Source organism: Oncorhynchus mykiss, chromosome 19 (genome assembly GCF_057628025.1).
Source record: "Oncorhynchus mykiss isolate SJ-2025 chromosome 19, ASM5762802v1, whole genome shotgun sequence".
Lineage (NCBI taxonomy): Eukaryota > Metazoa > Chordata > Actinopteri > Salmoniformes > Salmonidae > Oncorhynchus > Oncorhynchus mykiss.
Window position 1 is genome coordinate 1,023,617 of NC_143040.1, and position 16,384 is coordinate 1,040,000.

General features: G+C 44.7%; 1 protein-coding gene across 9 annotated transcripts in view; it reads right to left on the reverse strand.

The window, feature by feature from the left end:
* Positions 1–3,417: 3,417 nt before the first annotated feature.
* The window catches only part of LOC149974621 (kelch-like protein 5), a 63,252-nt gene continuing 50,285 nt past the window's right edge, over positions 3,418–16,384 (reverse strand). For 2 of the 9 annotated variants that reach the window (XM_090209762.1, XM_090209756.1), the window contains exons 11-15: positions 16,378–16,384; positions 13,740–13,814; positions 10,055–10,192; positions 9,746–9,917; positions 3,418–5,299 (exon numbers count right to left, since the gene is read on the reverse strand). The exon at positions 16,378–16,384 is cut by the window's right edge and continues 80 nt beyond it. In XM_090209762.1, coding sequence (XP_090065888.1) covers positions 5,243–5,299; positions 9,746–9,917; positions 10,055–10,192; positions 13,740–13,814; positions 16,378–16,384 — 449 coding nt within the window. In that variant the 3' untranslated portion in view covers positions 3,418–5,242. Of the gene's footprint in view, positions 5,300–9,745; positions 9,918–10,054; positions 10,193–13,739; positions 13,815–14,575; positions 14,719–16,377 lie in introns of those variants that run through there. The other 7 variants (XM_090209764.1, XM_090209758.1, XM_090209763.1 and 4 more) reach the window with 5 other exon arrangements.

Below are 16,384 nucleotides of genomic sequence, written 5' to 3' on the forward strand. Positions count from 1 at the left end.
GAAGCGATGTCATGGCAACAGCCAATGAGCGCCGCTCTGGAGCGTCTTCCTGTTTGGACCAGCCAGTCAAATACCGGGTTTCACTTACAAACATGGGTCTTCACAAAATATTCGTACCTGTTTTGAATTATTCCACATTTTGTTGTTTTACAGCCTGACTTCACAATTGATTGACATGTATCATCTCAGCCATACACACACACACAATACCCCCTTAATAATGACATATTGAAAATGAAATACAGATCTCATTTACAACCAAATGTATTCCTCACACATGCTTCGTAAACAACAGGTGTGGAATAACAGTGAAATGCTTACTTAGTCTGTTTTACGAAGCATATGAAAAATAACATTTGATTTGATTTAATAACTAGTTACACTTATAAGTGAGAAACAGACTCAAAATGTTGATAACAATGCAGAGAGAAAGAAATTAGAAAAATAATACTACAAGTTATAATACAGAATGAGTAAGGGTAACATGGCTATATACACAGGGTACCAGTACTGAGTCATATACTAGGTAATAACTTGGCTATATACACAGGGTACCAGTACAGAGCCATATACAGGGGTACGAGGTAATAACTTAGCTATATACACAGGGTACCAGTAGAGAGCCATATACAGGGGTACTAGGTAAAAACATGGCTATATACACAGGGTACCAGTACAGAGCCATATACTAGGTAATAACTTGGCTATATACACAGGGTACCAGTACAGAGCCATATACAGGGGTACTAGGTAAAAACATGGCTGTATACACAGGGTACCAGTACTGAGTCATATACTAGGTAATAACTTGGCTATATACACAGGGTACCAGTACAGAGCCATATACAGGGGTACGAGGTAATAACTTAGCTATATACACAGGGTACCAGTAGAGAGCCATATACAGGGGTACTAGGTAAAAACATGGCTATATACACAGGGTACCAGTACAGAGCCATATACAGGGGTACGAGGTAATAACATGGCTATATACACAGGGTACCAGTACAGAGCCATATACAGGGGTACTAGGTAATAACATGGCTATATACACGGGGTACCAGTACTGAGTCATATGCAGGGGTACTAGGTAATAACATGGCTATATACACGGGGCACCAGTACTGAGTCATATGCAGGGGTACTAGGTAATAACTTAGCTATATACACGGGGTACTAGGTAATAACTTAGCTATATACACGGGGTACCAGTACTGAGTTGATGTGCAGGGGTACGAGGTAATAACATGGCTGTATACACGGGGTACCAGTACTGGGTCATATACAGGGGTACTAGGTAATAACATGGCTATATACACAGGGTACCAGGTAATAACATGGCTATATACACAGGGTACCAGTACTGAGTCATATACAGGGGTACTAGGTAATAACATGGCTATATACACAAGGTACCAGGTAATAACATGGCTATATACACAAGGTAATTGAGGTAGATACAGTATGTACATACAGGTAGATAATAGACAGTAACAGCAGTGTACTGTAGGTAGGGGTAAAGGATAGATAATAGACAGTAACAGCAGTATACTGTAGGTAGGGGTAAATGATAAATAAGACAGTAACAGCAGTATACTGTAGGTAGGGGTAAAGGATAGATAATAGACAGTAACAGCAGTATACTGTAGGTGGGGGTAAAGGATAGATAATAGACAGTAACAGCAGTATACTGTAGGTAGGGATAAAGGATAGATAATAGACAGTAACAGCAGTATACTGTAGGTAGGGGTAAAGGATAGATAATAGACAGTAACAGCAGTATACTGTAGGTAGGGGTAAAGGATAGATAATAGACAGTAACAGCAGTATACTGTAGGTAGGGGTAAAGGATAGATTCTTGCAACTTTTCGGTTACTAGTCCAACGTTCTAACCAGGAGGCTACCCTGCCGCCCCGTGTGTAGAAGCTATTCAGGGTCATGTTGGTTCCAGGCTTGGTGCATCGGTACCACTTGCCGTCGGTTAGCAGAGAGAAACTGTCCATGTGTGGCTGGAGTACATTCTTAGGACCTTCCTCTGACACCGCCTGGTATAGAGGTCCTGGATGGCAGCACCTGGATTTGTTATGGATCCCCATTAGCTGCTGCCAAGACAAGGCGGGTTTATTATGGATCCCCATTAGGGTTTATTATGGATCCCCATTAGGGTTTATTATGGATCCCCATTAGCTGCTGCCAAGACAAGGTGGGTTTATTATGGATCCCCATTAGGGTTTATTATGGATCCCCATTAGCTGCTGCCAAGACAAGGCGGGTTTATTATGGATCCCCATTAGGGTTTATTATGGATCCCCATTAGCTGCTGCCAAGACAAGGTGGGTTTATTATGGATCCCCATTAGCTGTTGCCAAGACAAGGCGGGTTTATTATGGATCCCCATTAGGGTTTATTATGGATCCCCATTAGGGTTTATTATGGATCCCCATTAGCTGTTGCCAAGACAAGGCGGGTTTATTATGGATCCCCATTAGCTGTTGCCAAGGCAAGGCGGGTTTATTATGGATCCCCATTAGGGTTTATTATGGATCCCCATTAGCTGTTGCCAAGGCAAGGCGGGTTTATTATGGATCCCCATTAGCTGTTGCCAAGACAAGGCGGGTTTATTATGGATCCCCATTGGTTCCTGCCAAGGCAGCAGCTACTCTTCCTGGGGTTTATTATGGATCCCCATTAGTTCCTGCCAAGGCAGCAGCTACTCTTCCTGGGGTTTATAATGGATCCCCATTGGTTCCTGCCAAGGCAACAGCTACTGCTTTTTAGTCCAGCACTAGACTCAATCTGTGTCCAGGAAACAGGCCCCATATGTATTACTGACATGCTTGTCCTTGTTCAGGACTCCACACACTGGCTTCAGATTGAACCCTTGACTTCCACTGTCCAGGGAGTGACAATGTTCAGGTAAAATATTGTGGATTGTGCAACATTTCCCCATTATTCTCTCCCCCCCCCCCCACCCCCACCCCCCCAAAAAAATGTATTCAATCTCTGTTAAATTGGTAGTTGATAATCTCTGTTAAATTGGTAGTTGATAATCTCTGTTAAATTGGTAGTTGATAATCTCTGTTAAATTGGTAGTTGATAATCTCTGTTAAATTGGTAGTTGATCATCTCTGTTAAATTGGTAGTTGATCATCTCTGTTAAATTGGTAGTTGATAATCTCTGTTAAATTGGTTGTTGATAATCTCTGTTAAATTGGTAGTTGATCATCTCTGTTAAATTGGTTGTTGATCATTTCTAGACAATCATTTTTCAGGTCTTGATTTTCAAATAGATTTCAGTCAAAACTGCAACTCCTCCAATCAGGAACATTCACTGTCGTCTTGGAAAGCAACTCCTGTGTAAACATCCCCAACCTCAATATATATATATATATATACACACACACACATACACACAAGTTTAGGACAGAGGCTGAATTTTAATACAAATGGTTTTATTATCATACATTTCTTTATCCATCCCTGGGTAGGACATGAGACGGAGGGGAGAGAGGGAGGGAGAGCGAGAGAGGAAGACGGGGGGGAAAGAGGGAGACGGGGGGGAAAGAGAGGGAGACGGGGGGGAAAGAGAGGAAGACGGGGGGGAAAGAGAGGGAGACGGGGGGGAAAGAGAGGGAGACGGGGGGGAAAGAGAGGGAGACGGGGGGGAAAGAGAGGGAGACGGGGGGGAAAGAGAGGGAGACGGGGGGGAAAGAGAGGGAGACGGGGGGGAAAGAGAGGGAGACGGGGGGAGAGGAGTAGAAGGGGCGAGAGAAGGAGAAGGGGAGGGGGAAGAAAGAGGGAGAAGGGGATGGGGGAGTAGAAGGGGAGAGAGAGGGAGAAGGGGAGGGAGGTATATATGGTGCCCTACTGTGTGTGGCTTTGGTCAAAAGTAGTGCACCATTATAGGGAATAGGGTGCCATTTGAGGGTACATCCCCGCTGTGTAGTAACAGGATCTTCTATGTTATTTACACCGTCTCTCACTCAGCTCATCTTAACACACCGACTATAGCACAGTGATGATATAAGAGACCAGAGATACGCTGGGAAAATAACAACAGCACCACACATGTTGTACGTCTGACTGGTACATAGTTACAGTACAGGAAATAAAGGAATCGTTTTCCATTGGAATGTCTTAGTTCCTCTACGGCCAAACACTTCCACTGTTTAACAGAAGTGTCTGACTAAATGGATCTGTGTGTGTGTGTGTGTGTGTGTGTGTGTAAAGGGGCTTGTGTTGGCCCCTAGATCTGTCAGTGTAGACATGAAGCCTGGCTCTCTCTCTCTTACTATGTGTACAGCAGAGACACTCTCAGAGCCTTGGAACACACACACTCCTACTTTCCATTTTACACTTCATACTCGGCTCTGTAAATGCAGGGATGGGTTGCGGTGTGTGTGTGTGTGTGTGTGAGCGGAAATGAGGACAGAACAGCAGGGGATCAGGAGACCAGAATATTCTCTTTAAAAACACACACACACACACACACACACACACACACACACAGCTCTTATCTGTTGTTCAGGCAGTTGAGGTGAATTGAGTAGCTTCCTGTCAGAGTACAGTCCAATAACACTGTCTGCTACTTGGACTGATTATGTCAAAACACAATCTATCTCCTCTCTGACAAATGAGAGGGAGGAGATGAGAGAGAGGAGATGAGAGAGAGAGACACAGAGAGAGAGAGAGAGATGGAGAGACGGAGGGATGAGAGAGAGAGACGGAGGGAGAGAGAGAGAGAGAGAGAGAGAGAGAGACAGGCTGACTGAATTCCTCACCGACAGGCTGACTGAATTCCTCACCGACAGGCTGACTAAATTCCTCACACCGACAGGCTGACTAAATTCCTCTCACCGACAGGCTGACTAAATTCGTCACCGACAGGAGGAGAGAGACAGAGAGAGAGCGGGGAGGAGAGAGACAGAGAGAGAGCGGGGAGGAGAGAGACAGAGAGGGGAGGAGAGAGACAGACAGAGAGAGAGGAGAGGAGAGAGCGGGGAGGAGAGAGACAGAGAGAGAGAGAGACAGAGAGAGAGAGCTCTTCAATCTGTAGTCAGTAATCTCCTCTCCAACTAAATGTCTATAATGTCCTCCTGGTTTTAGTGGAATGTTACAGTTAAACTCCCAATGGAGGTAACCCTGGAGACAAGGAGGAATGGGGAGGTTCCAAAAAGTGTTCAGGTGTGTTCAGGTGTATTCAGGTGTGTGAGTGTTCAGGTTTGTTCAGGTGTGTGAGTGTTCACAGTTTGACAGCCACCACACAGGCCCCAGCCCGGCCCAGACACAGTGGAGCCACCTAGAGGAAAAACACAGGAAGGAACAAATCAAGTCAAATTGTATTTGTCACATGCGGCGAATACAACAGGTGTAGGTAGACCTGACAGTGAAATGCTGAATACAACAGGTGTAGTAGACCTGACAGTGAAATGCTGAATACAACAGGTGTAGTAGACCTGACAGTGAAATGCTGAATACAACAGGTGTAGTAGACCTCACAGTGAAATGATGAATACAACAGGTGTAGTAGACCTCACAGTGCAATGCTGAATACAACAGGTGTAGTAGACCTCACAGTGCAATGCTGAATACAACAGGTGTAGACCTCACAGTGAAATGCTGAATACAACAGGTGTAGTAGACCTCACAGTGAAATGCTGAATACAACAGGTGTAGTAGACCTCACAGTGAAATGCTGAATACAACAGGTGTAGTAGACCTCACAGTGAAATGCTGAATACAACAGGTGTAGTAGACCTGACAGTGAAATGCTGAATACAACAGGTGTAGTAGACCTGACTGTGAAATGCTGAATACAACAGGTGTAGTAGACCTTACAGTGAAATGCTGAATACAACAGGTGTAGTAGACCTGACAGTGAAATGCTGAATACAACAGGTGTAGTAGACCTGACAGTGAAATGCTGAATACAACAGGTGTAGTAGACCTCACAGTGAAATGCTGAATACAACAGGTGTAGTAGACCTCACAGTGAAATGCTGAATACAACAGGTGTAGTAGACCTGACAGTGAAATGCTGAATACAACAGGTGTAGTAGACCTCACAGTGAAATGCTGAATACAACAGGTGTAGTAGACCTCACAGTGAAATGCTGAATACAACAGGTGTAGTAGACCTCACAGTGAAATGCTGAATACAACAGGTGTAGTAGACCTCACAGTGAAATGCTGAATACAACAGGTGTAGTAGACCTCACAGTGAAATGCTGAATACAACAGGTGTAGTAGACCTCACAGTAAAATGATGAATACAACAGGTGTAGTAGACCTTACAGTGAAATGCTGAATACAACAGGTGTAGTAGACCTTACAGTGAAATGCTGAATACAACAGGTGTAGTAGACATCACAGTGAAATGCTGAATACAACAGGTGTAGTAGACCTGACAGTGAAATGCTGAATACAACAGGTGTAGTAGACATCACAGTGAAATGCTGAATACAACAGGTGTAGTAGACCTGACAGTGAAATGCTGAATACAACAGGTGTAGTAGACCTGACAGTGAAATGCTGAATACAATAGGTGTAGTAGACCTGACAGTGAAATGCTGAATACAACAGGTGTAGTAGACCTGACAGTGAAATGCTGAATACAACAGGTGTAGTAGACCTCACAGTGAAATGCTGAATACAACAGGTGTAGTAGACCTCACAGTGAAATGCTGAATACAACAGGTGTAGGTAGACCTCACAGTGAAATGCTGAATACAACAGGTGTAGTAGACCTCACAGTGAAATGCTGAATACAACAGGTGTAGTAGACCTCACAGTGAAATGCTGAATACAACAGGTGTAGTAGACCTTACAGTGAAATGCTGAATACAACAGGTGTAGTAGACCTTACAGTGAAATGCTGAATACAACAGGTGTAGTAGACCTTACAGTGAAATGCTGAATTACAACAGGTGTAGTAGACCTCACAGTGAAATGCTGAATACAACAGGTGTAGGTAGACCTCACAGTGAAATGCTGAATACAACAGGTGTAGGTAGACCTTACAGTGAAATGCTGAATACAACAGGTGTAGTAGACCTGACAGTGAAATGCTGAATACAACAGGTGTAGTAGACCTGACAGTGAAATGCTGAATACAACAGGTGTAGTAGACCTGACAGTGAAATGCTGAATACAACAGGTGTAGTAGACCTGACAGTGAAATGCTGAATACAACAGGTGTAGTAGACCTCACAGTGAAATGCTGAATACAACAGGTGTAGTAGACCTCACAGTGAAATGCTGAATACAACAGGTGTAGGTAGACCTTCCAGTGAAATGCTGAATACAACAGGTGTAGTAGACCTCACAGTGAAATGCTGAATACAACAGGTGTAGTAGACCTCACAGTGAAATGCTGAATACAACAGGTGTAGTAGACCTCACAGTGAAATGCTGAATACAACAGGTGTAGTAGACCTCACAGTGAAATGCTGAATACAACAGGTGTAGTAGACCTTACAGTGAAATGCTGAATACAACAGGTGTAGTAGACCTTACAGTGAAATGCTGAATACAACAGTAGAGTTATTAGATAGATAATAACCAGAGAGTAGAGTTATTAAAGTGACTATGGATAGATAATAACCAGGGGGTAGAGTTATTAGATAGATAATAACCAGGGGGTAGAGTTATTAAAGTGGCTATGGATAGATAATAACCAGAGAGTAGAGTTATTAGATAGATAATAACCAGGGACTAGAGTTATTAAAGTGACTATGGATAGATAATAACCAGGGGTTAGAGTTATTAAAGTGACTATGGATAGATAATAACCAGGGAGTAGAGTTATTAAAGTGACTATGGATAGATAATAACCAGGAGGTAGAGTTATTAGATAGATAATAACCAGGGGGTGGAGCTATTAAAGTTACTATGGATAGATAATAACCAGGGGGTAGAGCTATTAAAGTTACTATGGATAGATAACAACCAGGGAGTTATTAAAGTGACTATGGATAGATAATAACCAGGGAGTAGAGTTATTGGATAGATAATAACCAGGGGTTATAGTTATTAAAGTGGCTATGGATAGATAATAACCAGGGGTTAGAGTTATTAAAGTGACTATGGTTAGATAATAACCAGATAGTAGAGTTAAAGTGACTATGGATAGATAATAACCAGGGAGTAGAGTTATTAAAGTGACTATGAATAGATAATAACCAAGAGGTAGAGTTATTAGATAGATAATAACCGGGGGGTAGAGTTATTAAATTGACTATGGATAGATAATAACCAGGGGGTAGAGTTATTAAAGTGACTATGGATAGATAATAGCCAGGGAGTAGAGTTATTAAAGTGACTATGGATAGATAATAACCAGGGAGTAGAGTTATTAAAGTGACTATGGATAGATAATAACCAGGGAGTAGAGTTATTAGATAGATAATAACCGGGGGGGTAGAGTTATTAAAGTGACTATGGATAGACAATAACCAGGGGGTAGAGTTATTAGATAGATAATAACCGGGGGTAGAGTTATTAAAGTGACTATGGATAGATAATAACCAGGGGGTAGAGTTATTAAAGTGGTTATGGATAGATAATAACCAGGGGGTAGAGTTATTAGATAATAACCAGGGGTTAGAGTTATTAAAGTGGCTATGGGTAGATAATAACCAGAGAGTAGCGATATTAAAGTGACTATGGATAGATAATAACCAGGGGGTAGAGTTATTAAAGTGACTATGGATAGATAATAGCCAGGGAGTAGAGTTATTAAAGTGACTATGGATAGATAATAACCAGGGAGTAGAGTTATTAAAGTGACTATGGATAGATAATAACCAGAGAGTAGAGTTATTAAAGTGACTATGGATAGATAATAACCAGGGAGTAGAGTTATTAGATAGATAATAACCGGGGGGGTAGAGTTATTAAAGTGACTATGGATAGACAATAACCAGGGGTAGAGTTATTAGATAGATAATAACCGGGGGGTAGAGTTATTAAAGTGACTATGGATAGATAATAACCAGGGGGTAGAGTTATTAAAGTGGTTATGGATAGATAATAACCAGGGGGTAGAGTTATTAGATAGATAATAACCAGGGGTTAGAGTTATTAAAGTGGCTATGGGTAGATAATAACCAGAGAGTAGCGATATTAAAGTGACTATGGATAGATAATAACCAGGGAGTAGAGTTATTAAAGTGACTATGGATAGATAATAACCAGGGGTTAGAGTTATTAAAGTGACGATGGATAGATAATAACCAGGGAGTAGAGTTATTAAAGTGACTATGGATAGATAATAACCAGAGTAGAGATATTGGATAGATAATAACCAGGGGTTAGAGTTATTAAAGTGACTATGGAGAGATAATAACCAGGGAGTAGAGTTATTAAAGTGGCTATGGATAGATAATAACCAGGGGGTAGAGTTATTAGATAGATAATAGCAGGGGGTAGAGTTATTAAAGTGACTATGGAGAGATAATAACCAGGGGGTAGAACATAGAACACACACACTTACATAAAACAGACACATGAACATATTAAAACACTTGGAGAAATACGGACATTTACATAACAACACAACCAGAAGGGATGTGTGTGTGTGTGTGTGTGTATATACCTGAAGGGTTGTGTGTGTGTGTGTGTGTGTGTGTGTGTGTATATACCTGAAGGGATGTGTGTGTGTGTGTGTGTATGTGTGTGTGTGTGTGTGTGTGTATATACCTGAAGGGTTGTGTGTGTGTGTGTGTGTGTGTGTGTGTGTGTGTACCTGTGTCCACTCATTGGTCTGGGGATCGTAGGCCTCGACAGTGTTCAGGTACACCGTTCCATCGTAACCACCGACCGCATAGAGACGGTCTCCAAGGAGACACACACCGACAGCGTCACGACTGACGCTCATGGGGGCTACCGCCGTCCACGCATCCGCCTGGGGGTCGTACCTACACACACACACACACACACACACACACACACACACACACACACACTGTTGAATATCTCTAAACCTGCGCCAATATTTACTCAACATTTATAGCACAATTACCTAACACACACCCCCGACCCCCGACCGACTGACCTCTCCACACAGTCGCTGAGTCGTGATGCCAGGCTGGAGGCGGGAGCGTCATGTCCTCCAATAGCGTACAGGAAACCGTTCCAGGTAGCCACGCCCACCCCGCCACGACGCTTCGCCATCGGAGCGCAGCAGCTCCACCTGGTGGTGAGGAGGCCACACATCAACAACCTCATTCTCGTCACAGATTCACACCCTGGTCGGTTTATTAGGAAATGCCTATCCAGAACAGCCTGAATTATTTTGGGCGTGAATTCTACAAGTCACAGATACACACCCTGGTCGTTTTTTTAGGAAACGCCTATCCAGAACAGCCTGAATTATTTTGGGCGTGAATTCTACAAGTCACAGATACACACCCTGGTCGTTTTTTTAGGAAACACCTATCCAGAACAGCCTGAATTATTTGGGGTGTGGATTCTACATGTCACAGATACACACCCTGGTCGGTGTTTTAGGAAACGCCTATCCAGAACAGCCTGAATTATTTGGGGCGTGGATTCTACAAGGTGTCAGAAACGTTCTACAGGGATGTTGATGTCATCCCAAAGACGTTCTATCGAGCTCGGTCAGCGACAGTGTTTTCAGAGGTGGTCGGTCAGCGACAGTGTCTCAGAGGTGGTCGGTCAGTGACAGTGTTTTCAGAGGTGGTCGGTCAGCGACAGTGTTTCAGAGGTGGTCGGTCAGCGACAGTGTCTCAGAGGTGGTCGGTCAGCGACAGTGTCTCAGAGGTGCTGTGGCGTTCAAACGTTGTTCAACTGGTATCAAGGGACATTAACGTGTGCCAGGAAAACATTGGTCAGCGACAGTGTTTCAGAGGTGCTCGGTCAAACGTTCTTCAACTGCCTCCAGAACGGCCCGAATTATTCGGGGCATGAACACGTTGCTTAACTGGTATCAAGGGACATTAGCGTGCGCCAGGAAAACATTCCCCTCACCATTCCACCACAGACACCAGGCAGGACGGGGCCAAATCTGGACTCTGCCATCAGCATCAAGCAACAGGAACCATTCCACCACAGCCACCAGACTGTTCCGTCGACACCAGGCAGGACGGGGCCAAATCCGGACTCTGCCGTCAGCTTCAAGCAACAGGAACCATTCCACCACAGCCACCAGCCTGTTCCGTCAACACCAGGCAGGACGGGGCCAAATCTGGACTCTGCCGTCAGCTTCAAGCAACAGGAACCGGGATTCAACAGACAGGTTTTTCAACTCCTCATTTGTCCAGTGTTGATGATGTCGTGTCCACTGGAGACACTTCTACTTGTTGTTAGCTGATAGGACTGGAACCCGGTGTGGTCGTTTGCCTTTGTCAAACCGTTCTCAGTATAAACCCCAGACACCGTCTGTTAACCAGTTGCATCTCTAGGGGCGCCATTTCATTTTTGGATAAAAAACGTTCCCGTTTTAAGCGCGATATTTTGTCACGAAAAGATGCTCGACTATGCATATTCATATGACAGTTTTGGAAAGAAAACACTCTGAAGTTTCAGAATCTGCAAAGATTTTGTCTGTAAGTGCCCCAGAACTCATTCTACAGGCGAAACCAAGATGATACGTTAAACAGGAAATGAGCAGAATTTCTGAAGCTCTGTTTTCTAATGTCTCCTTATATGGCTGTGAATGCGACAGGAATAAGCTTAGACCTTCTGCCGTTTCCCCAAGATGTCGGCAGCATTGTGACGTATTTGTAGGCATATCATTGGAAGATTGGCCATAAGAGACTACATTTTCCAGGGGTCCGCCCGGTGTCCTTTGTCTAAATTTGTGCGTAATCTTCAGGTGCGGGCATTTTCTCCTGGGATTCAGGAGAGAAAGCACACTTCCACGAACGATATATCATCGAAGAGATATGTGAAAAACACCTTGAGGATTGATTCTAAACAAAGTTTGCCATGTTTTCAGTCGATATGATGGAGTTAATTTGGAAAAAAGTTCGCGTTTAGGACTGAGGACTGAATTTTCGGGTTTTTTTGGTAGCCAAATGTGATGTACAAAACGGAGCTATTTCTAATACACAAAGAATCTTTTTGGAAAAACTGAGCATCTGCTATCTAACTGAGAGTATCCTCATTGAAAACATCGGAAGTTCTTCAAAGGTAAATTATTTTATTTGAAGGCTTTTATGTTTTTGTTGAAATGTTGCCAGCTGAATGCTAAAGCTAAATGCTAACGCTAAATGCTAACGCTAAATGCTAACGCTAGCTAGCTACTTTTACACAAATGATTGTTTTCCTATGGTTGAGAAGCATATTTTGAAAATCTGAGATGACAGTGTTGTTTACAAAAGGCTAAGCTTGAGAGATGGCATATTTATTTCATTTCATTTGCGATTTTCATGAATAGTTAACGTTGTGTTATGCTAATGAGCTTGCTGATAGATTTACACAGTCCTGGATACAGGGGTTTTTTCATAGCTAAACGTGACGCAGAAAACGGAGCGATTTGTCCTAAACAAATAATCTTTCAGGAAAAACTGAACATTTGCTATCTGAGAGTCTCCTCATTGAAAACATCTGAAGTTCTTCAAAGGTAAATGATTTTATTTGAATGCTTTTCTGTTTTTTTGTGTAAATGTTGCCAGCTGAATGCTAATGCTAAATGCTACGTTAGCCATCAATACTGTTACACAAATGCTTGTTTTGCAATGGTTGAGAAGCATATTTTGAAAATCTGAGATGACAGTGTTGTTAACAAAAGGCTAAGCTTGAGAGCTAGCATATTTATTTCATTTCATTTGCGATTTTCATGAATAGTTAACGTTGCGTTATGGTAATGAGCTTGAGTCTGTATTCACGATCCCGGATCCGGGATGGGGAGATCAGAAAGGTTAAAATCATCACACCATTCTGTTCAAATCATCACACCATTCTGTTAAAATCGTCACACCATTCTCAGTATAAACAACAGACACGGTGTACCTAATAAACTGTCCGGTGGAACAGTAACTGAATGTCTTGATGCCTGTCTGTAGGAGCCATCCATTATGGTGAATGGGACGGTGTACCTAATAAACTGTCCGATGGAACAGTAACTGAATGTCTTGATGCCTGTCTGTAGGAGCCATCCATTATGGTGAATGGGACGGTGTACCTAATAAACTGTCCAGTGGAACAGTAACTGAATGTCTTGATGCCTGTCTGTAGGAGCCATACATTATGGTGAATGGGACGGTGTACCTAATAAACTGTCTGATGATATATAAATAAATAAATAAAATACATTTAAATAAATATATATAAAATATAAAATATATATATATATGACTCAATAACTGATGAGTGTATTTTGATTTATATAAATACACACACACACACACACACACACATATATATGTATATATGCCAAGAGTGCAAAGCTGTCATCAAGGCTACTTTCAAGAATCTCAAAAATATTTTGATTTGTTTAACACCTTTTTTGGTAACTACATGATTCCATATGTGTTATTTCAAAGTTTTGATGTCTTCACTATTATTCTACAATGTAGAAAATAGTAGAAATAAAGAAAAAACCTGGAATGAGTAGCTGTGTCCACACTTGACCGGTACTGTGTGTGTGTGTGTGTGTGTGTGTGTGTGTGTGTGTGTGTGTGTGTGTGTGTGTGTGTGTGTGTGTGTGTGTGTGTGTGTGTGTGTACACACTACAACCCATTGTTGAAGACCACTAAACACAGTTGCACACACACCTGTTGGTGTGGGGATCAAAACACTCAACGGAGCGAAGACAGGAGCTTCCATCACGACCCCCTACTGCATACAACCTGGAGAGGAGAGAGACAGGAGCTTCCATCACGACCCCCTACTGCATACAACCTGGAGAGGAGAGAGACAGGAGCTTCCATCACGACCCCCTACTGCATACAACCTGGAGAGGAGAGAGACAGGAGCTTCCATCACGACCCCCTACTGCATACAACCTGGAGAGGAGAGAGACAGGAGCTTCCATCACGACCCCCTACTGCATACAACCTGGAGAGGAGAGACAGAGAGAGAGAGAGAGGGAGACAGAGAGGGAGACAGGAGCTTCCATCACGACCCCCTACTGCATACAACCTGGAGAGGAGAGAGACAGGAGCTTCCATCACGACCCCCTACTGCATACAACCTGGAGAGGAGAGAGACAGGAGCTTCCATCACGACCCCCTACTGCATACAACCTGGAGAGGAGAGAGACAGGAGCTTCCATCACGACCCCCTACTGCATACAACCTGGAGAGGAGAGAGACAGGAGCTTCCATCACGACCCCCTACTGCATACAACCTGGAGAGGAGAGACAGAGAGAGAGAGAGAGGGAGACAGAGAGGGAGACAGGAGCTTCCATCACGACCCCCTACTGCATACAACCTGGAGAGGAGAGAGACAGGAGCTTCCATCACGACCCCCTACTGCATACAACCTGGAGAGGAGAGAGACAGGAGCTTCCATCACGACCCCCTACTGCATACAACCTGGAGAGGAGAGACAGAGAGAGAGAGGGGGGTGGGGGAGAGAGGGGGGGGGGGGGGAGAGAGAGAGGGGGGGGAGAAGAGACAGAGAGGGAGACAGGAGCTTCCATCACGACCCCCTACTGCATACAACCTGGAGAGGAGAGACAGAGAGGGAGACAGAGAGGGAGACAGAGAGGGAGACAGGAGCTTCCATCACGACCCCCTACTGCATACAACCTGGAGAGGAGAGACAGAGAGAGAGGGAGACAGAGAGGGAGAGAGAGAGAGAGAGAGAGAGAGAGAGGAGAGAGAGAGAGACAGAGAGAGAGAGGGAGACAGAGAGGGAGAGAGAGAGACAGAGAGAGAGAGGGAGAGAGAGAGACAGAGAGAGAGTGAGAGAGAGAGAGAGAGAGAGAGAGAGAGGGAGACAGAGAGGGAGAGAGAGAGACAGAGAGAGAGAGAGAGTGAGAGAGAGAGAGAGAGAGAGAGAGAGAGAGAGAGAGAGAGAGAGGGAGACAGAGAGTGAGAGAGAGAGAGAATGACAGATAAGGTCTGGGGGGGGAATAGCCCCTCTCGGTCTGGGGGGCTGAACAGCCCCTCTCGGTCTGGGGGGGAAATAACCCCTCCCTCGGTCTGGGGGGGGGAATAGCCCCTCTCGGTCTGGGGGGGGGGAATAGCCCCTCTCGGTCTGGGGGGGGGGGGAATAGCCCCTCTCGGTCTGGGGGGGGGGGGGAATAGCCCCTCTCGGTCTGGGGGGGGGGGGGGAATAGCCCCTCTCGGTCTGGGGGGGGGGGGGGGAATAGCCCCTCTCGGTCTGGGGGGGAATAGCCCCTCTCGGTCTGGGGGGGGGGGGGGGAATAGCCCCTCTCGGTCTGGGGGGGGGGGGGGGAATAGCCCCTCTCGGTCTGGGGGGGGGGGGAATAGCCCCTCTCGGTCTGGGGGGGGGGGGAATAGCCCCTCTCGGTCTGGGGGGGGGGGGGGGGGGGGATAGCCCCTCTCGGTCTGGGGGGGAAATAACCCCTCCCTCGGTCTGTCACAGACACATGGATTGGGAGACCCTTTAGCGACAGATGGATGTGTGTGTTTAGAGGACAGGGGAGGCGGTACGGCAGCAGTCCATCAGACGAGTCCTGGAGCTCCATCAGACGAGTCCTGGAGCTCCATCAGACGAGTCCTGGAGCTCCATCAGACGAGTCCTGGAGCTCCATCAGACGAGTCCTGCAGCATCACCAGTGAATACTAACAGAAAGCCTGTTCCTGCAGCATCACCAGTGAATACTAACAGAAAGCCTGTTCCTGCAGCATCACCAGTGAATACTAACAGAAAGCCTGTTCCTACAGCATCACCAGTGAATACTAACAGAAAGCCTGTTCCTACAGCATCACCAGTGAATACTAACAGAAAGCCTGTTCCTGCAGCATCACCAGTGAATACTAACAGAAAGCCTGTTCCTGCAGCATCACCAGTGAATACTAACAGAAAGCCTGTTCCCGCAGCATCACCAGTGAATACTAACAGAAAGCCTGTTCCTGCAGCATCACCAGTGAATACTAACAGAAAGCCTGTTCCTGCAGCATCACCAGTGAATACTAACAGAAAGCCTGTTCCTGCAGCATCACCAGTGAATACTAACAGAAAGCCTGTTCCTGCAGCATCACCAGTGAATACTAACAGAAAGCCTGTTCCTACAGCATCACCAGTGAATACTAACAGAAAGCCTGTTCCTGCAGCATCACCAGTGAATACTAACAGAAAGCCTGTTCCTGCAGCATCACCAGTGAATACTAACAGTAGACATATAGAATGACCTGCTCTAAGGCCCTCATATATACTGTATGAAACCTACCTTCCCTCCCTCTCCCCAGTACGGTGTGTGTGTGTGTGTGTGTACCTACTTTCCGC